The following is a 20,614-nucleotide window of genomic DNA, read 5'->3' as shown; positions in this document are numbered from 1 at the left end:
AAACACAATGCTTCGTTTGTAAATTATGTCTGGATGTTGGAGTGCACCCCTGGCTATCCGTAGGTTTTAAAAACCATAAAATGATGCCATCTGGCTTGCTTGATATACGGAAGTTGAGATGATTTTTGATATTCATATTTTAGAAATTACATTTACTTTTGATACTAAAGTATATTTCAAACAAAATACTAATAGACTTTTACTCAAGTAGTATTTTACTAGGTGACTTTCACTTTTACTTGAGTCATTTTCTATTAAGGTATCTTTACTTTTACTTAAGTATGACAACTGGGTAGTTTTTCCACCACTGGATATTTCAAAACATCCTTCCAGAAAGGTAGCACTAATGTACACTCCCTTATGGACTACCGAAGTGGCGCAGCGGTCTAAGGCACTACATTTCAGTGCAAGAGGTGTCCCTGGTTTGAATCCAGGCTGCATCACATCCTGCCGTGATTGGGAGTCCCATAGGGCGGTGCACAGTTGTCCGGGTTTGGCTGTAGTAGGCCGTCATTGTAAATAAGAATTTGTTCTTAACTGACTTGCCTAGTTAAATAAAGGTAAAATAAAAATTGTGTGTAAGAATTTCCCAGTGTCTTTTTGGCATTTCCAACACAGAGAATTGTTGGTCAGCCCCATTTTATGAAGCCTTGTTGGGGTACAATAAAATCTATGTAGTATCTTATACTGAGTAAGTTTCCTCCTGGCTTCCCTTATGTTCCTCCTTGGCTGGACAAGATCCTCAACCAGGTATCATCCTCAATTTCACACTTAAGGTCAAATTGACATATTGTTCTGAGGTTTTTACAGTCTTTACTCTGCAGATTACTAAATATTGAGTAAAACATGGCTGCTTTATGTTTGGGTAATTCCAGTTACTCAGCTATTGGGTTATTTCCTGGATTTAGTTGATAGCTGGTTGTGGACCACAACCATTTTAATCACGTTGATCTTTCCACATAAAGAAAGTTTGATCTTTTCACATTTTTCTAAATTTGTCTTAATCTTGACTACTGGTGGCTCAAAATGTAGTCTTAATACCCAAATATTTCATCCCAGTAGGAACCCATCTGATATTACATGTGGTAACGGTTCCAGAGTAACATATGGCATTAATTGACATTGCTTCCAATTTATTCCAATTTATTTTGTAGCCTGACAACTAGAATATGATTCAATACAAGTAAGCAATCGTGGTAGAGACTGAAGAGGATCAGAGACCAGCAGTAGAATATTGTTTGCACACATAAGCAGCTTGTGTTCTTTTCCTCCTCCATGTACGCCCCTAATTTGGATCTGTTCTCATCATTGTTGCAAGAGGCTCTAAAACTATGGTAAACGGGAGAGGGGAGAGCGAGCAACCCTGCCTTGTGCCTCTAGAAAGACAAAAAAAAGAAGACATAATTCTATTCGTAAGTACTGTTGCTTTAGAATTAGAATAGAGGACCCCTATCCATTTACAAAATTCAGCCCACTCTACCCTATCAAATGCCTTCTCAGAATCTAAGGAGACAGCAGCAGTAGGAACTATATTTGAGCGGTTTAACCACATGAGATACTGTGGAAATCTTTTCAGTTGAGCCTATGTTGATCTCAGAAAAGGATCTAAGATCATCTGCTAGTGATTGGCTAAATAGCTCATATTGTAATAGCATTGTGTTGAGTCTAAATCTACCCTTTTATATAAACATGTAACTTTAGTATAGCATGATCTGTGAGGGCAATAGGCCCAATCTTGCAATCAATCCCATTATTAACCATGAAATTAGATATCAAGAAGAAATCTATTCTGGAGTGTGCCCTATGACAGTGGGAGAAAAAAGTATATTCTCTATCATTAGGATGGACTAATCTCCATACGTCTGTAAGGCCCATATCTTCTGCTAATATACACTACCGGTCAAATGTTTTAGAACACCTACTCATTCAAGGGTTTTTCTTTATTTTTTCTATTTTCTACATTGTAGAATAATAGTGAAGACATCAAAACTATGAAATAACACATATGAAATCATGTAGTAACCAAAAAAGTGTTAAACAAATCAAAATATATTTTATATTTGAGATTCTTCAAAGTAGCCACCATTTGCCTGGATGACAGCTTTGCACACTCTTGGCATTCTCTCAACCAGCTTCATGAGGTCATCACCTTCCATGCATTCAATTAACAGGTGTGCCTTGTTAAAAGTTAACTTGTGGAATTTCTTTCCTTCTTAATGCGTTTGAGCCAATCAGTTGTGTTGTGACAAGGTAGGGGTGGTATACAGAAGATAGCCGTATTTGGTAAAAGACCAAGTTCATATTATGGCAAGAACAGCTCAAATAAGCAGAGAAACGACAGTCCATCATTCCTTTAAGACATTAAGGTCAGTCAATCCGGAATATTTCAAGAACTTTGAACGTTTCTTCGGGTGCAGTCGCAAAAACCATCAAGCGCGATGATAAAACTGGCTCTCACGAGGACCACCATTGGAAACGAAGACCCAGAGTTACCTCTGCTGCAGAGGATAAGTTTATTAGAGTTACCAGCCTCAGAAATTGCAGCCAAAATAAATGCTTCACAGAGTTCAAGTAACAGACACATCTCAACATGAACTGTTCAGAAGAGACTGCATGAATCAGGCCTTCATGGTTGAATTGGTGCAAAGAAACCACTACTAAAGGACGCCAATAATAAGAAGAGACTTGCTTGGGCCAAGAAACACAAGCATTATACATTAGACCGATGGAAATCTGTCCTTTGGTCTGATGAATCCAAATTAGATTTTTTTGGTTCCAACCGCCATGTATTTGTGAGACACAGAATAGGATGATCTCTGCATGTGTGGTTCCCACCGTGAACCACACATGCGTGACCCACACCGTGGACCACACGTGAACCACACTGGTGACACTGTCTGCTATTTATTTAGAATTCAAGGCACACTTAACCAGCATGGCTACCACAGAAATATGCAGCAAAACTATGCATGCCAGTCTCTCTTAGCTAAGAGTTGCGTCACTTCTTGTTTTTCAAAGAAACATTATTATTTTGGAAATTCCAAATTGTTTGCTAGTCAACTTACACACTGTCACGCCCTGACCATAGAGAGCCTTTTTATTCTCTATTTTGGTTAGTTCGGGGTGTGACTAGGGTGGGTGATCTAGTGCAGTTATTTCTATGTTGGCCTGGTATGGTTCCCAATCAGAGGCAGCTGTTTATCGTTGTCTCTGATTGGGGATCATATTTAGGCAGCCATTACCCCACTGTTTTTTGTGGGATCTTGTTTCTGTGTAGTTGCCTGTGAGCACTGCTTGAGCTTCACGTATCGTTTATTCTTCTTTGTTGTTTTTGTGAGTTTCATTTGATTAAACATGTGGAACTCTACGTACGCTGCGCCTTGGTCCGTTATTTCAGTAGACGATCGTGACACACACAGCACTGACACACACACCTACCCCACCAGATATGCCACCAGGAGTCTTTTCACAATCCCCAGGTCCAGAACATATTCAAGGAAACATACAGTATTATACAGAGCCATGAGTGCATGGAACTCCCTTCCATCTTTTATAGGGCAAGTGAACAACAAACCTGGTTTCAAAAAACAAATAAATCAACACCTCGCAGGACAACACCTCTCCACATGTGACCTACTCGTTGTGTGTATGTACTGACATGTATGTGTAACTGATAGATTCACACACACTACATGTTTATTCTTTTAAATGTATGTAAATTGTAAAGTCTTTTGTCTGTAATTATTTTTCATTATGTGTCAGACCCCAGTAAGATTAGCTGTCGCCATTGTCATCGGCTAATGGGGATCCTAATAAATAAAATAAATATACCACGGCTGTTAGCTATCAGCATTCAGGGCTCGAACCACCCAGTTTATAAAGCTTGATAACTTGTTACAAGCATGCATGAGACTTTATAATGTCTCATAAGGCTTATAATATGTCCATATTTATTCCATCTTGGTCTTTCTCTCCCTTCCAGAAGCAGAAGTCCATAGCTGGTGCTGTAGCCTTCTGGATGGCCAATGCCTCAGAGCTCCTGAACTTCCTGAAGCAGGACAGAGATCTAAGCCCCATCACACTGCAGGCTCAGGAGAACCTGGCACACCTGGTGCACAAAGCTTTCAAGTGAGACATTACATATAGCACTTATCTCTTCTAATCTAGGTCATTTACTCTGACTTCAGTAAATAAGGATTGTAGCTGCTGTTCTACTGTGAAGACATTGAACTGAGCACATAAGGGATCTTCCCTCATCAGTCCTGATGTTGTACAGTATTGATAAAGCCCCCTGCTGTCTGACTGTCTGTCTGTCTTTTGTTCCTCAAGGTGTTTGACTCAGTGTCTGCTGGCTGATCTGAGCAGACACTTGCCAGAATTCCTTATTTATCCTGAGGGGAGTCAATCGCCTGCAGGAATAGGTACTGTCAACCACAACAAAATCTAGTTAAAACCTATAACTTTCTTTGTTTTAACCCGCAGCTTCCATATGTTAGTTTTGATCCAGTAGATATAGAACCATCATATTAGCATGAAAATCAACACCAGTGTGCTTATTTTCAATGTTTTTTAAAAAGTTTGTTTTAAAACTTTTGGTCACTCTATCCTCCCCCCACCAGAGGGCGTACTGCAAACCTTGATGGGTGCCATGTCTCTGCTGCGTCGCTGTCGAATCAACGCTGCCCTCACCATCCAGCTGTTCTCCCAACTCTTCCACTCCATCAGCGCCTGGCTCTTCAACAGGTGAGAGAGGACGACATACAGTAGTTGAGGCTTTTAAATCACGTTTTGAAAACCCACCCTTTTAGCCTGGCCTTTAATCACCATTATTTTACGCATCTTTTGTGTTTCATGTTCTTTAATTAATCTCTTTTATTGCTTTGTCTTGTTTTAATCTCCTTGTTTTTCATGATTTTTTTGTAAAGTGTGTCATTTTAAATGCACTTTAAATAATGTTTGATTTGATTCAACAGGCTGCTGAGCCCCAGCCCCCAGGGAGAGGCCTGCTCCCTGGGCCTTAGGTCCCACTACTGGGGGGCCACCCTCCGCCAGAGGCTTAGCCTGGTGGAGGACTGGGCAGAGAGGCAAGGTCTGGAGCTGGCCGCAGACTGCCACCTTAGCCGCATCATACAGGTGGGTGACTTTATTTTAGTTTATTTGACCAGGTTAGTCAAATGTGTCTAAATTCCTCAAGGTGGGCATTTTAAAGCTAGTTCCTACGTCACAGTAGGGCTGTTTAAAGGGCCAATGCAGCCGTTTTTATCTCAATATCAAAGCATTTCTGGGTAACAATTAGTTTGTTTTTAATTAAAATGGTCAAAAAGAAACAAAAATAGCTTCTCAGCAAAGAGCAATTTCTCAAGCAAAAATGTAACTAAGACAAAGTTATTTTACAGAAAACAGACTTTCTGCATGCTTATAGGGAAGGGCACTCAAAATGCTTGGCACTGACACAAATTACTGATGATTGGCTGAAAGAAGATTGTGGGAGCTGTTTTGTTAGACTTCAGTACAGCTTTTGATGTCATTGATCATAACCTATTGCTGAAAAAACTTAAGTGTTATGGATTTGCATCCTCTGCCTTATTATGGATTGCGAGTTACCTACTGTATCTAATAGAACACAGAGGGTTTTCATTAATGGAAGCCTCTCTCATGCAAATTCAGTTGAATGTGGTGTACCGCAGGGCAGCTGGCTAGGGCCATTATTGTTTTCTGTTTTTACAAATGACCTTTCACTGACCTTAAATAGTCTGTGTGACTTTGTACACTGACGACTCAACAGTATACAAGTCGGCTGCAACAGTAAAATAAATAACTGAGACATTTAACATAGAGATCCAGTCAGTTTTAGAATGGCTGACTAGCATTAGGCTGGTGCTAAATATCAAAAAAACTAAAAGCATAATTTTTCAGACAAATCACTCGCTCGATGCTAAACCTTGTTTAGATCTATTATTGAATAATATGGCTAATGAGCAAGTTGAAGGGACAAAACTGCTGGGTGTAACCCTAGATAGCGAGCTTTCATGGTCAAAACATATAGAATCAATGGTTGCTAAAATGGGAAGCGGTCTGTCCATGATAGGGTGTTGCTCTGCCTTCTTGACATCTTAGTTGAACAGACAGGTCCTACAGGCCCTAGTTTTGTCGCACCTGGACTACTGCCCAGCTGTGGGGTCATGTGCGGCAAAGAAGGACAGTTGGTCCAGAACAAAGCAGCACGTATCACACTTAGATGTACACAGAGGGAACGTGTCAGTAACATGCATTTCAGTCTCTCCTGGCTCAAAGTTGAGGAGAGGTATTGATGTGTTGAAGTTACCGAACCCAGAACTCTGATGAAGGCAGCTTGTCTGTTGAAACGTTGGTTATTAAATTATTGCATCTGAGCTCCTAGAGTGTGCAGCTTTCCTTTTCTTTTTGAAGTTACCGAACTGTCTGTTCAAGCAGTTCGGACACACATCAGTACAACACAAGACATGCACCCAGAGGTCTCTTTACAGTCCCCAGGTCCTGAACAGAGAATGGGAAATGCACAGTATTAAATAAAGCCATGACTACATGGAACTCTCTGCTACCCCAGGTAACTCAAGCTAGCAATAAAAACAGTTTAAAGATCATACTTTTTGGAGAAATCTCCTCTGGTCTGATGAAACAAAAATAGAACTGTTTGGCCATAATGACCATCGTTATGTTTGGAGGAAAAAAAGGGGATGCTTGCAAGCCGAAGAACACCAACCCAACCGTGAAGCACGGGGGTGGCAGCATCATGTTGTGGGGGTGCTTTGCTGCAGGAGGGACTGGTGCACTTCACAAAATAGATGGCATCATGAGGATGGAAAATTATGTGGATATATTGAAGCAACATCTCAAGCCATCAGTCAGGAAGTTAAAGCTTGGTCACAAATGGTTCTTCCAAATGGACAATGACCCCAAGCATACTTCCGAAGTTTTGGCAAAATGGCTTAAGGACAACAAAGTCAAGGTATTGGAGTGGCCATCACAAAGCCTTGACCTCAACCCTATAGAAAATTAGTGGGCAGAACTGAAAAGGCGTGTGCGAGCAAGGAGGCCTGCAAACCTGACTCAGTTACAAGAGCCAACTTATTGTGGGAAATTTGTGGAAGGCTACCCGAAACATTTGACCCAAGTTAAACAATTTAAAGACAATGCTACCAAATACTAATTAGAGTGTATGTTAACTTCTGACCCACTGGGAATGTGATGAAAGAAATACAAGCTGAAATAACTCCTTCTCTACTATCATTCTGACATTTCACATTCTTAAAATAAAGTGGTGATCCTAACTGACCTAAGACAGGGGAATTTTTACTAGAATTAAATGTCGGGAATTGTGAAAAACTGAGTTTAAATGTATTTTCCAAAGTGTATGTAAACTTACAACTTCAACTGTATCTTGTCTTGTTTTTTGCACTAAACTAGATATTGTGTGTATGTACTAATGTGTATATATATATATATATATATATATATATATAAAAAAATATATATATTTAACCTTTATTTAACTAGGCAAGTCAGTTAAGAACAAATTATTATTTACAATGACAACAGTGGGTTAACTGCCTTGTTCATGGGTAGAGCAACAGATTTTTACCTTGTCAGGTCAGGGATTTAATCCAGCAACATTTCAGTTACTGGCCCAACGCTCTAACCACTAGGCTACCTGCCGCCCCTGTATGCTATGTGTGACCTTTTAAATGTACTGTATGTATTTCAGTCCTTGACTAATAAATGTTCTGTACTATGTATTTTGTCATGTTTCATGTGGACCCCAGGAAAAGTATCTTACACTTTTGCAGCGGATAATGGGAATCCTAATAAATACCAAATATCAAGATGAGTCCTAATTGGTCTGTCATGTCACAGGCTTCTGTCTATAACAGAATGGGGGCCTGCCTCCCTGGTCAGTACAATGTACATCCTTTTTTGCTACCGCAGATTTTTGGAAAGATATAGCTATGGAAAATTGCTACAGTGTTGCTACAACTCTCAACAACATTGCTGCCCTGATTTCAGCTGGTGCTATCGACAAAGCTCAGTGGGAGAAGAAAGACTAATTTCTGGAGGACAATGCCAAGCTGCCTCACATGCGCTTACTTGTGAATTCTTAAAGAGATGTGAACAATGCTGAATGGGTGTAAACAAAGAAGAGCTCTCTAGCAAGTGTGAAAATCTCCTTATAATCTTTCAAGGGCATTTTCTCCTACTTGTGTGTTTACAAGTTTATCAACTTTCAAAGCAGCATAACTTTCCCATGTTTCCCCGGTCAACTACAGTGTATGATTTACCATAAAGCCAACATTAGAGACGTGCCGTCACAAACGAAACAGCTGAAGCAAGCACACACATTTTCTTCAGGAAATTTACCTTTTCTAGTTGAGATTTAGAATCTCCTTTTCAAGACCTGTGTTTACCCAACCACTTAACCCATGCCATTTATAAAAATATGTATCTTATCAGGTTCAAGGTAGTAAAGAGGTGATTTGATTGATGGATATTTCCTAGGTAACAATGCTGTTGACCATGAACAAGTGTTCCATGCACGATTCAGAGAACATCCAGAATAACTGCTTCAAGTTAAACTCCTTGCAGCTTCGAACACTGATGACAAGCTACCTCTACGATACCAACGAGCCCCGCATTCCCCCTGTGAGTACTAGCCAAGTCCTTCAATTTGTAATTAATTGTTCGTAAACATTTATGGGCATTTATAAACATTATATGCATTGTAATTTATACTGTGGGTATGTATTTTTTTTTTATGTAGATGTTTTTTATATGTATTTTTCTCAAATAAAATCAATCAACATCAAATAAATGATACAGCATTTATAATGGCTTATAAAGTCTAACCAAAAACACAGGTTTTTCAAATATCCTTCATGTCTTCTTCCTCTGGCCTTTCAGGGTGTGATTGACAGGGTGGTGGCGGCTGCAGAGGCCAGTGCTGATGAGTTGTTGCGCAGTGAAGGGCTGGACCTCCAGCTGGAGGAGGGGCCAGACCTCCACCTGCCCTTCCTGCTCCCCGAGGAAGGCTACTCCTGTGACACGGTCAATGGCATCCCGCAGGGCTTCAGAGAGTTCCTGGAACCTATCTGCCGCAAAGGTACTGTAGATACATGCTTTTTAAAAAGAGGTTTGCTGAACTGACTAATTAGTTTCAGTATAAAACAGAGAAGGACTTTTGTCTAAACTGGTATACAACATCTGTAGAGGCATTATCCGGGATGGTAAAAGGCTATATTGTAAGTAAAATGCATGATACACATGACACAAAACAATGCACGCACTGTACAACATGTGTTGTGTGTTGTGTCTGTGAATAGTTATCTAAATAGGCTGTGCTCTCTCTTCCTATAGGCCTCTGCACTCTGATATCTCACCCCCACTCTGGTGGCACCTGGACCATCTTCTTCAACAGAGCAAACCATTTCTCTGCACAGGACGCAAACCCGGTACACTTTTTTTTTTAAACATATCCATATTTTTAACCATACTCTTTTCATATACCTCTCGAATACCTCTTTCCTATTGAGATCTCTTCTCTATTTCTTTCATTTAGCCACTGCATAGAGAACCTGAGGTTGTGACTATTACACTGACGAAACCCATGAACAGTGGAATGGGGGTCAGCATCGTGGCGGCCAAGGTACAAATTCATCCATCCGTTTATTCATAAATTTTCCATCCATCCATCCATCCATCCATTCATTCATTCACCCAACAATCAGTGACAATAATCCATATTTTGCCCCATCTACAGAGAGCAGGACAAGACAACCTTGGGATTTACGTCAAGTCTATCGTCAAAGGAGGACCAGCAGAAATGGTTAGAAAACTAAAGTACAATTCAAATAATGCCTGTTGACTGGATGCAGTATGCAATAACATTTCGAATCATTTGAATTAACAGCATTGGTATCTCATTAAAAATCGTATGTTCCACATGTGTTTCTATGCTGTTGTGTTGGACAGGATTGCAGGTTAACTGCTGGGGACCAGTTGCTGTGTGTGGATGGACAGAGTCTCGTGGGCCTCTCACAGGAAAGGTAGATAACATTCTAACGTTCTATGTTCAGATCAGAGTTAAGCAGTTGGAAATCCCGCTCATGATTTCCTTTCCGCTAAAACTGCTCGTTGCTCATAGAAAAAAAAACTGCTGCTCCAAATTCGCTCCATTCTTTAAATCACAATTGAACCAACACTCATCTATTTTTGTGACTAGCTGGACCTACAATTTGGTTTTGAAGTATTGAAACCAAACCATATGGATTTGAATAAAAAGTATTTTAATAAACATGAAAAGGTGAATGTAATCATTATAGTCTATAAAATGTAGGCTGTTACTTATAATTAAATAAAAAATTACTTATTAGTGCATTTGAATACATTTTTTTTTTTCATAAATAGATTTGGCTCTTCTGATATGTGAGCCGGCTCCCAACGTTCACCTACAAGAGTGAACACCTCGTTCGCGAATGACCCATCACTACTAGCTAGCACAAACCTCATCACACACATTTTCAAAACGTTATAACAACCCTTCTACACTAAAACAAGTGACATATTAGACAACTGCAACCTGTTAAATGTTACGATCTTGTGGCTAGCAAGTAGCAACTAACGTTAGCTAGCATAGCTAATGTTAGCTAGCATCGTTCAGCCCAATCTAGCCAGCTTATAACTTTAGCTTTCTTGCTATCAACTCGAAATCAGCTAGCAATGCATGAACATGAAGTACCCTTAAAACTAATAGATCACAGTCGGGCCCAAAAAAGATCCGATTGCAACAAGTATGACCAACAAAACCAAAAGAGATTTATTATATTTTATCAAGTCAACCTAAAATGTCTCTCTAATGCAATATTAACTCATGTAAAGATAAAGAAAACAGAAAGCATGTACAAAGTGAACTTTATTTTACAGGAGGATATAATGCATGAAGCAAACATGGAATGACAATGTGAAGGTGTGGACTCAGTGAAGGTGTATTTCATCCCTCTCTGTATCCTGATGCAGTGGAACAATTCTTGTTCAGACTTACAGTAGCATGATTCTGGTTCTGATTCTGTGCTATGAGTTTTCCAACTTGAGACCCTAAGGAGGGTGAATGACCTGTCGAACTAGTATATGTCATCACTATGTTGATAGATTGATTGGAAAGAAAAGGCCTACCGTAGGTAGCCTAGCTAGCCAGTGCATTTGTGGCAAACCTTGTATGCCAGTGGTGGACGGCTGGCTTGCGTCTCTGAGCTTTTCCGTTGTCTTTTGTCATCCACAACACCCTCTTGCAGGTACTACCTTCTTCATCTTCTCTGCGTCCTACAGCAGGAAAGGGGGGAGAAGAGAGAGAGCAGGGGAAAAAGAGGGAGGGGTGTTCAAATTTACACGCCGTGCAAGGGGTCGTGATGCCTATGCTGAAGGGCAAGTGGGCAGGCATCGCCACAGCCACCTACATGGGCTTCTGTTGTTAAGTTAAACCACCTCAGCTACTTGCAGTACTTGAGGAACGCCTTCCATTCCATAGACATTCCCACTGCTCTCTCTTTTTCTCTCTCTCTCTCTCTGTCACTAGGTCATGCAGTATCATTTGTTTGCATTAGGAAATTACGCAAAATGAACACATTCAAATACCTAGAGCTTTTTGTTTTAAGTTGTGTTTCACTTTGAAGACAATATCTATGAGTGGCGATGGCCCCTAGTAAGGCAGACAGTCGACATGGGCCATAATCTAGTAAGCGATACCTTCTCAACATGGCTCCTCATGTTTAATTCTCTCTCTGCCACTCAAATAACGTAGCCTGATACCACTTTTGAAGATTATGTGCTCATATAGTGATCTCATCTTCTTTCACAAAAGAATGCAGTTCTCCAAGCTTGCTGAAACTCTCCCGAAAGGCAGGTTTTCATTTTGAGCCCTGACCCCTACGGATAGATACTGTTGTTAGACTGCTGACTGTGATTCAATTCCCATCCTTATTCAGAGCAAATGTATGTAGTCGGTTAAAAATATAAAGATATTGAAGCACATTTGATTACTATGCTAGTAGTTTTTGCATAAGAAAATGTTATGTGTGGGATCCCATAGTTGAATCCAGTAAAAGTACTTTCTATAGTGCCTCTTTCATCCCTTATGCTGCCTGTCACCCAGTCATTTATGATGCTGTACTATCACTTTATTAAGGCTACTCAATGTCTTATAGGCCTATCATGCAAACATTTTAATGCAAACAAACACTTCTTACTCATTACGTTTGTACAAATACAAAGCTTTCAATCAATCATTCGCTAGTGTGTCCATCACTGTAATTTCCATTCCGACGTTACATGTATCCGTCTGTCATTCTATACCATCGAAGTACAGTTCTAGGCATAGCTGCGGGAAGTACGGGTGCTGAGGGTGCTGCAGCACCCCCTGAGAAATCAGATTTTAAAAAACTATATATGTTTTTTTTAACAAAATCACAAAAGTACACTAGTCCTGTGTTAGCGGACGATATAGCGGTCTGTAGCACATGATTTTTTTTGTCTTCTGTCCACCAAAGCCTTTAGCAGGGACACAACTGTCAGAATTGGAGGCTGTTTTCCTTGCTTCCTGAAGACTAGAACTACCTAACTAGCTGGTAAATGAGGTTTTCCCCAAAGCATGTTGGCAAGACCGCTAATAGATCCTCCCCTCACATAAAGACTCGAAATGTTTCAAGTTGCTCCTATTTTAATTCAATTCCTAAATTGGCCTTTACTATGTGGCAGTGTCGTCTCTCTCTCGTCTTTTCAGAAAGCATCACTGAGTTTTTCTCCCCCCACTTTTAGTTAGTTAGGCAAGCTAGCCAGCTAGTCTAACTTTAGCTTGGCTTGTTTACCTCTCTAGTGGGGGAGTAGCAAATTGACGAGGAAGCTCATGCAAAAAGCGTGCATTGGAGAACCAATCAAAAAGTCGCTAAAAGTCACTCAAATGTTGAGCCAACCTCCCCTTTTAAAAGCCCGAGATACTAGACCAGTGAGTCACAGCGCGCTGTCTAGTCACGTGGTTCGCGTGTCAGCAAGGCTAACTTTCAGGTCCTTTTTTTAGTATGACATTTTTATTTATGAAGGTCCGACAGATAACTATTCTGTCATTAACCCTGATGTGATTGATTTGTTTTGGAAAACAGTTTCTGCTGGAACAATCTGCAATTGTTACATCTGTTCAATGGTCATTTCAAATAAGCTGAAAAACAAATAAAGGATTATGCTTTGAAAACATGATGAATCCACAGTGATTGATGTGGTCTTGTCTTGATTGTAGGGCAGCAGGCATAATGATGCACACTGGGCCAGTTGTGACTTTACAGGTTGCCAAGCAGGGGGCAACATGCCATGGTCTGGCTGCACTGCTAGATGAACCACCTTCAGTATCAACTACAGGTACGAGCAGAGCAAAGGCAATATTCTCTCTGCATTGTTATCATTTTCCCCTGAACAGTCCCTCAACAGAGGTCTAATGATCTAAGACCAAAACCAAATTCAGATAATTTCATTTCATGGCTTCCTGTTAGTGGTTGTTTTCCAAAATGAATGGTAAGAATAGTCTTTCTCAATTAATAGTAGACCTACACCTAGATGTTCTAGATCTAACCAACCTTTCTATGATTCTCCCAGCTTTGGATGGTAGTGCCCCCACCAGCAGCAGCCATGCCAAGCCGAACGGCAAGGCCCTGATCCTGTATGATGGCATGGAGCAGAGCCCTGGGCCCTCAGGACTATGGGGTAATAACTCCCATGGATGGAACAGGAGACAGAGAGAACAGACCCTGCTGAAGAACAGACAGCTTTACCGCTCCAACCCCAACATGATCAGTGAGTCTAACAATAGTGTTATTTTTGAAAAGTTGACTTAACACCCTTTTCACACTATTGCGTCGATCCAAGCCAGTCAAACTGTGCTGGCTCTGATATTTTCGTTTCACATGGTGTTTCTCAGCACAGTCCCAGCAACCATGGTAGGTATAACCGAGCCAGTTCAGTACAGCTTGATTTGGCTTGGCTCAGTTCGGCTAGTATTTTGCAACCCTAGATGCAAGTCACATTATTGTCAATTGAGTTCCAGACAGCCCTCTGGTGGCTGAAATGTGTTAGGACACTTTGAGCCTGGCTCTATAAGCACAGGGCCTCCTTTGACTAATTAAATACAGGGTTGTCAAACTCATTCCACAAAGGGCCAAGTGTCTGTGGGTTTTTGGAGTTTCCTTTCAATTAAGACCTCGACAACAGGTGAGTGGAGTTCCTTACTAAATAGTGACTTTAATTCATCCATCAAGTACAAGGTGGAGTGAAAACCCACATTTTATTTGACCTTGATTTAACTAGGCAAGTCAGTTAAGAACAAGTTCTTATTTTCAATGACAGCGGGTTAATTGCCTTGTTCAGCGGCAGAACAACAGATTATTGTCAGCTCGGGGATTCGATCTTGCAACCTTTCGGTTACTATTCCAACGCTTTGACCACTAGGCTACCTGCCGTGCTTTATAAAAATGCATCCTTCCTTCCTTGTTTCCTGGAGGTAAGTACAGATCTATAGGTGGATAGGTTCAAGCAAAAGTTCACCAATCCAACCAATTCAGATCTGTGATTACTTTGAGGAAAGTAAGACGGGAGGAAGCATTTCTGAAGAATTCAAACAGGGCCAGAGTCTTGTTTGAATACTTTTCGGTTCAAGGTTAAAATACTTCTAAAATGCACTCTTCCTCCATCCCTTCCGCTCAGTCAAAAAATCACTGATCTGGCTAGATTGGATAGGTGAAAATAAGGGTTCCACCACACCGCTTCCACCAATCCACTTCATTACTTCAAGGAAGAGAAGGAAAGGATGCATTTTGAAAGTATTCAAACAGGGCACTTATTTGCATCCTTTCTTCTTTCCATCCTTGAAGTAATCACTGATCTTTAAAGACTAGATAGGTGCAAGCAAGGGTTCCATCCCACAGCTTTCACCTTTCCTGTCATGTCTGATCAGTGATCCCAAGCCCTTTGCCCCCGATTGCTCTAGGAAGACTCTTGGTGGTTCCAAACTTTTAAGAATGATGGAGGCCGCTGTGTTTTTGGGGACCTTCAATGCTGCAGACATTTTTTTGTACCCTTCCACAAATCTGTGCCTCAGGGGCTCTACGGACAATTCCGTCGACCTCGTGGCTTGTTTTTTTGCTCTGACATGCTGTGGACCTTTATATAGACAGGTGTGTGCCTTTCCAAATCATGTCCAATCAATTGAATTTACCACAGGTGGACTCTAATCAAGTTGTAAACATGTCAAGGATGATCAATGGAACAGGATGCACCTGAGCTAAATTTCGAGTCTCATAGCAAAGGGTATGAATACTTATGTAAATAAAGTATTTCTGTTATTTATTTTTAATAATTTAGCAAACATTTCTAAAAGCCTGTTTTCGCTTTGTCATTATGATGAGTATTGATGAGATTTCAAAAAAAAAATGTAATCCATTTTTGATTAAGGCTGTAATGTAACAAAATATGGGAAAAGTCAAGGGGTCTGTGTTTGTGCTTGGCTTACTTTTCACAATGGATTTTTTGTTTTTGTTGTATGATATGCCTTTCTGATTATATATTTTTCCTGTAATATAAAACAGCACGGCCACAAACAACGCAATAATTATAAAATAAAAAAACAGGTACCAATAAAATATGAAATGTATAATAATAATTTTCTAAAACATTTTCTCTCTTGCTTCAGGGAATGTGCTTTGATTATGTTGCCCTTGTGCTTTTAATGTGGCATTCTATTTGTGCAATGTATTTACGATAATCTACTGTATTCAGTTTATACAGTATGTTACTGTTGAGTAAAAAAGTAATTTACTGTGACAATTACAGGATATTTTTTTTTACAGTGTACTGTAGAATACTATAGTAAATGCTACAGTATTATCAGCAAAAAAACACTGTGGTAAATACTGCAGTAATGTCTACAGAAGCACTACAGTCCGCAAAACACAACAGTTTTTTTAACTATAGTAAATGCTAAAGTATTTAATTTACATATACCCTGCCCATTTCCCTCCCTCATATTCCAGTTTGTGCCATCCATAAGTGAGAAACCTACATGCCAAGTATAGATCATATAATTTGTTTGCTAAAGGTTATAGAAAATAGTAGAAGTACTGGACTTTCTGTTCAGAACCCAGTCGTACCTACAGGTTATGGAAAATGTGCTATTTTAGTATTTCTCCAGTAGGTTTCCTTAAGGGAAAATACTCCACTTCTATGTCAAAGATAATAAAACAAAAACAGTATAGTAAATATTACAGTAATGTCTGCAAAAACACTACAGTAAATACTACAATATACTACAGTCTGCAAAAACATTACTATAGTATATAGTTTATACTATAGTTACCTGTAAATACTACAGTATACTACAGTACATACTACGGTGTTCACTGCAGTGCATGTGCAGACTTTAAGAGTGTATAGTATGTATACCATAATACGCTATAGTATTTTTTCATGTGGGAGTAGTGTGAAAAGCCCTTTTTAGAGATGTTTCATGGCAGTTCTGTCATTTTCTTTCTTTCCTCGCTTGTTCTAGGCCCAGAAGGAGAACCAGTTGATCCAGTCATACCAACAGACAGTAAAATCACTGCAGTCTCCACCAGCAACCTGCTGTGCTCTGATGTAAGTAACTTAATAATAATACATGGGTTTAATATAGCGCTTTCAAGGACCCAAATATGCTTAAACAGTGGGTCAATACTTGTAATCCATGGCTTAGTGGGTTCGTCTACATTGTATCTGTAATGGTCTAAAAACACACAGTCACCATAATGTTCCCCCATCAGATGTACCACAGGGAATACCTGACTCTACCAGCCCCAAGGTCGCAGGACAAGAAGACAGTAGCCTTTGAACTCCCACCTCAGGGGCCCAGAGTCTCGTTTAATCTAGATGGACAGATCTCCAACAAGAGGACCTTGATGGTATGTCCAGCTATTATCCTTTATAAAGCAGTACAACCCCCAATATCTTAAACCAACTATTTCAAGTATGGACCATTTCATATATGCAATTGTTACACTTACACTTAATCAATTTATATGCCAAATTAAAAATAATTGAATATTTCCTTCCGTAGCGGCAGGCCCTTTCACAGGAGAACCTGTGCATGGAGAATGATCGCCCCCTAGTGGACAATATACACAATGCATGGAACCAGAACCAGCAGGAAAGCTACTACTCCTCTTTTCCTATGAAGCCTAGCATCTCTACCCACGACATCCATTACAACCATACTGTCAGCCTCTCCACTAAGACCCAACCGAGCCGCCACAACACAGGGTATGGCTACTGGAGAACTCCTACGTCACACAACCCTTCGTCTGCCATCCAGCCAATACACATAGACATCCCTGCTACACGGCTTTCCAACACCCAGCCGCGCACTCCAATGACTACCTTCCAACAAACTCCGACTTTACTGCCCGCGAAGTTGAACCAGAACCCTGAGGTTAAAGGCCAGGGGCAAGCCCTCCTCAGCAATCAAAAACAAGGGTCTCATTATCAACTGCCAGCCCAGCATCGCCAAGCTACATGTCCTCCTCCATCCTCTGTGTCCATGAGGCAACCTCAGCCCTCACTCTCATCCTCACAGAAGATCCAACAACAAGCCTTGAGGAGGGTGCAACCAGCGATGTCCCAACTGTTCCCAACCCAGTCAAAAGACACATCCCACCAGAGACCTCTAGCCAAACCACAACCAGGGACCACCCCAGGACATCAGGTACTGTACATCATATTTATATTTATATATTTATTTATATTTATATTTATATATCATACACATATTTTGTCGTCAAAATTCAACTGTCTTAATACACATGACAGTGAAAACTCATATGCATGTATGAAGAAGGAATATACAAACAAATAGTGTACACTTCCAGTATAAAATACACAATTAATGCCGAATGTCGAAATCAGGACCAATACTTCAGCATGACTAAAGAGCCGTCATCAGAAGGGAACAACAGTCTGTCTCCAGACCCATGGAAGAGGGATGCACGGGAGAAGCAGCAGAAGCAGCAGAGACTACAGGTAACATAATAATAATTAACATCTTTATTTGAAGTGCGTCTACTATATTATACTGTACAGTGTTGTATTGATTTTGTGTATTTTGTGTTTTTGATGTGTTGCTGACCTCACAAAATGAACTTCCATGCAAATAGAGAATAACGTAACGTATTGTCCATCAAAATCAAAATTTGCTTGTTGCTGCCTGCTCTTACATGGACATGTGTATTTTTTGCTGTCTGTTCCTTGATCTAGGTGGTCGACCTGTTGGAACAGGAGATCCAGGATCTGCAGGCTAATGCCCAGCTCACACCAGAGGAGACCGACAGGCTCCGTAGGCTCAACCTGGAGTGGCAATTTCAACAGAGACTGCAGGAGTTCCAACAGAATGGAAACGATGATGATGATCATGAAGAGGAAGAAGATAGAGGCACGCCAACAGGAGAAAATGTTCAAGAGTCGAATGAACTCAACGTAAACTTTGATGAGAAGTTCTCGAAAGAGTAAGTTTCAACTTCATTTGAATGTACATTTGTATCCCACAAAAACAGTTTTTTCCCCAACAATGTCCCTGGCTAAACCAAAAGTTAAATGGCATAATTTGTTCTGAAAGCAATGCATCATGATGTATAACAGACCATGATATACATTGTAGTTAACCTATAGGTATTGATCTTCTCAATTACATCCGTATGTGTGGGTTATTGATTGGTTATTGATTGGTTGCAGAGGGCAGGAAGAGAACAACTACAAAGGTGATGCAACACCTGAGAATCTCACATTTAAGGAGCGCCAACGTCTCTTCTCCCTCGGATCAAACGCCTCCATCAAAGTCAAAGCCTGAGATGAGGATCCTGAGAAGATGGCCTCACCATTCGGTCAAGGCTCATCGATCAAGGCTCAACCTTTTATAAGCTACAGTAGAAACCAATCAGAAGATATCAGAATTGATATTATAAATCTATATTCTGTTGAAAAATGTGGACTATCTTTGTGATTTCTCAGCATATTTACTTCTCTTTTCTCCTAATTGATCTTTACATTTAGACTGTCGAATGCACATTTTCATGTTTTCTGTGATATGTTTACTTGAAATGAAAACTTCGGTAGGTAGATGCTTTTTTACATACATGGATTTTAAAAAATAAAATAAGATTTTATTAATCTTTTTGCAAAATGTACAACAAAACGTACCGTGCATCACATGAGGCTGCTGAGGGGAGGACGGCTCATAATAGTGATTGTAATGGAGAGAATGGAATGGCATCAAACACATGGAAACCATGTGTTTTATGTGTTTGATACCACTCCACTTATTCAGCTTCAGCCTTTACCACGAGTATGTCCTCCCAAATTGAGGTGCCACCAACCCCCTGTGCCGTACACCTCCTTTACAACTCAGGACACCCTACTTGTATTAATAGTTCACTAGTTTTAGGGGTGTCTCCTCAAGGGTCCACGTGTACAGTAATCTGAGCCCTTCTGATCTCATTGATGACATCGATGCCTGAGATTTTCCTGGTCTTTGCCAGCATGGTTCCTGTCCTGCCATGGCCATGCATACAGTAGACAGCTACCTCCTACAGCAGAGAGAAAAACATATGGTTGAGTACATAAGTAAACATACAGAAGGCTATGCGTTTATACACATCATTGTTTGAGAATAATTAGCCTGTGTTCACTGTCCAGACCTGTCACATTGAAATCAGTGGTTAATGTTAATTTAGCTTCATGTGTCAGAAATAAGAACCTCTTTAATGTATTGACTGAATAATGGGTTACTGAATACTTTTTAAATGAATCCTCATATCGCCTTTTGCATTTATTCCTCCACAATGGACAGAAAACTCTGAATTTTCTCTGGAGCTGGTGGGGTGAGGTTTAGGAGCTTTTTTCACACAAGCACACCAGGTGTCGTATGCAATTGTCCAGTAGGTACAGGTAATGGGAAGTAATTTGAGGGAGTGCCAATTTGGCCAATTTGTTCGGTTCGACCCAGGAAAAATTGGGGGGTGGACTACAGTCAATCTGAAAATAGTGTGAAATGTTGATATTGTTTTACCATTCAATAGTTTTATATATTCACAGCTAGAGTGCCTTCAGAAAGTATTCACACCCCTTGACTTTTTCCAAATGTTGTTGTGTCACAGCCTGAATTTAAAATGGATTAAATTGAGATTTTGTGTCACTGGCCTACCAGAATACCCTATAATGTCAAAGGAATTCAGTTTTTCGAAATGTTTACAAAATCATTAAAAGTGAAAAGCTGAAATGTCTTAAGTCAATAAGTATTCAACCCCTTTGTTATGGCAATCCTAAATAAGTTCAGGAGTACACATCTGCTTAACAAGTCACATAAGTCACTCTGTGTGCAATAATAGTGTTTAACATGATTTTTTAATGACTTCCTCATCTCAATACCCCACAAATACAATTATCTGTAATGTCCCTCTGTTGAGCAGTGAATTTCAAACACAGATTCAACAACCAAGACAAGGGCGGTTTTCCAATGCCTTGCAAA

The 20,614-nt window shown here is 40.2% G+C and overlaps 1 protein-coding gene across 1 annotated transcript in view; it reads left to right on the top strand.

The window, feature by feature from the left end:
• The window catches only part of LOC139553179 (afadin-like), a 31,019-nt gene extending 10,646 nt beyond the window's left edge, over window positions 1-20,373 (top strand). The window contains exons 8-25 of the mRNA XM_071365210.1: window positions 3,983-4,128; window positions 4,330-4,421; window positions 4,620-4,743; window positions 4,974-5,133; window positions 8,533-8,676; window positions 8,935-9,133; window positions 9,388-9,482; window positions 9,590-9,676; window positions 9,791-9,856; window positions 10,003-10,076; window positions 13,316-13,434; window positions 13,669-13,866; window positions 16,613-16,698; window positions 16,863-17,000; window positions 17,156-17,800; window positions 18,001-18,114; window positions 18,349-18,596; window positions 18,823-20,373. Of these exons, the coding sequence (XP_071221311.1) occupies window positions 3,983-4,128; window positions 4,330-4,421; window positions 4,620-4,743; window positions 4,974-5,133; window positions 8,533-8,676; window positions 8,935-9,133; window positions 9,388-9,482; window positions 9,590-9,676; window positions 9,791-9,856; window positions 10,003-10,076; window positions 13,316-13,434; window positions 13,669-13,866; window positions 16,613-16,698; window positions 16,863-17,000; window positions 17,156-17,800; window positions 18,001-18,114; window positions 18,349-18,596; window positions 18,823-18,937 (2,850 nt within the window). The 3' untranslated portion in view covers window positions 18,938-20,373. The remainder of the gene's footprint in view (window positions 1-3,982; window positions 4,129-4,329; window positions 4,422-4,619; window positions 4,744-4,973; window positions 5,134-8,532; window positions 8,677-8,934; window positions 9,134-9,387; window positions 9,483-9,589; window positions 9,677-9,790; window positions 9,857-10,002; window positions 10,077-13,315; window positions 13,435-13,668; window positions 13,867-16,612; window positions 16,699-16,862; window positions 17,001-17,155; window positions 17,801-18,000; window positions 18,115-18,348; window positions 18,597-18,822) is intronic.
• Window positions 20,374-20,614: the final 241 nt, after the last annotated feature.

Source organism: Salvelinus alpinus, chromosome 25, assembly GCF_045679555.1.
Source record: "Salvelinus alpinus chromosome 25, SLU_Salpinus.1, whole genome shotgun sequence".
NCBI lineage: Eukaryota > Metazoa > Chordata > Actinopteri > Salmoniformes > Salmonidae > Salvelinus > Salvelinus alpinus.
Note: the sequence above shows the minus strand (reverse complement) of the source record. Positions and strands in the feature narration are given on the sequence as shown.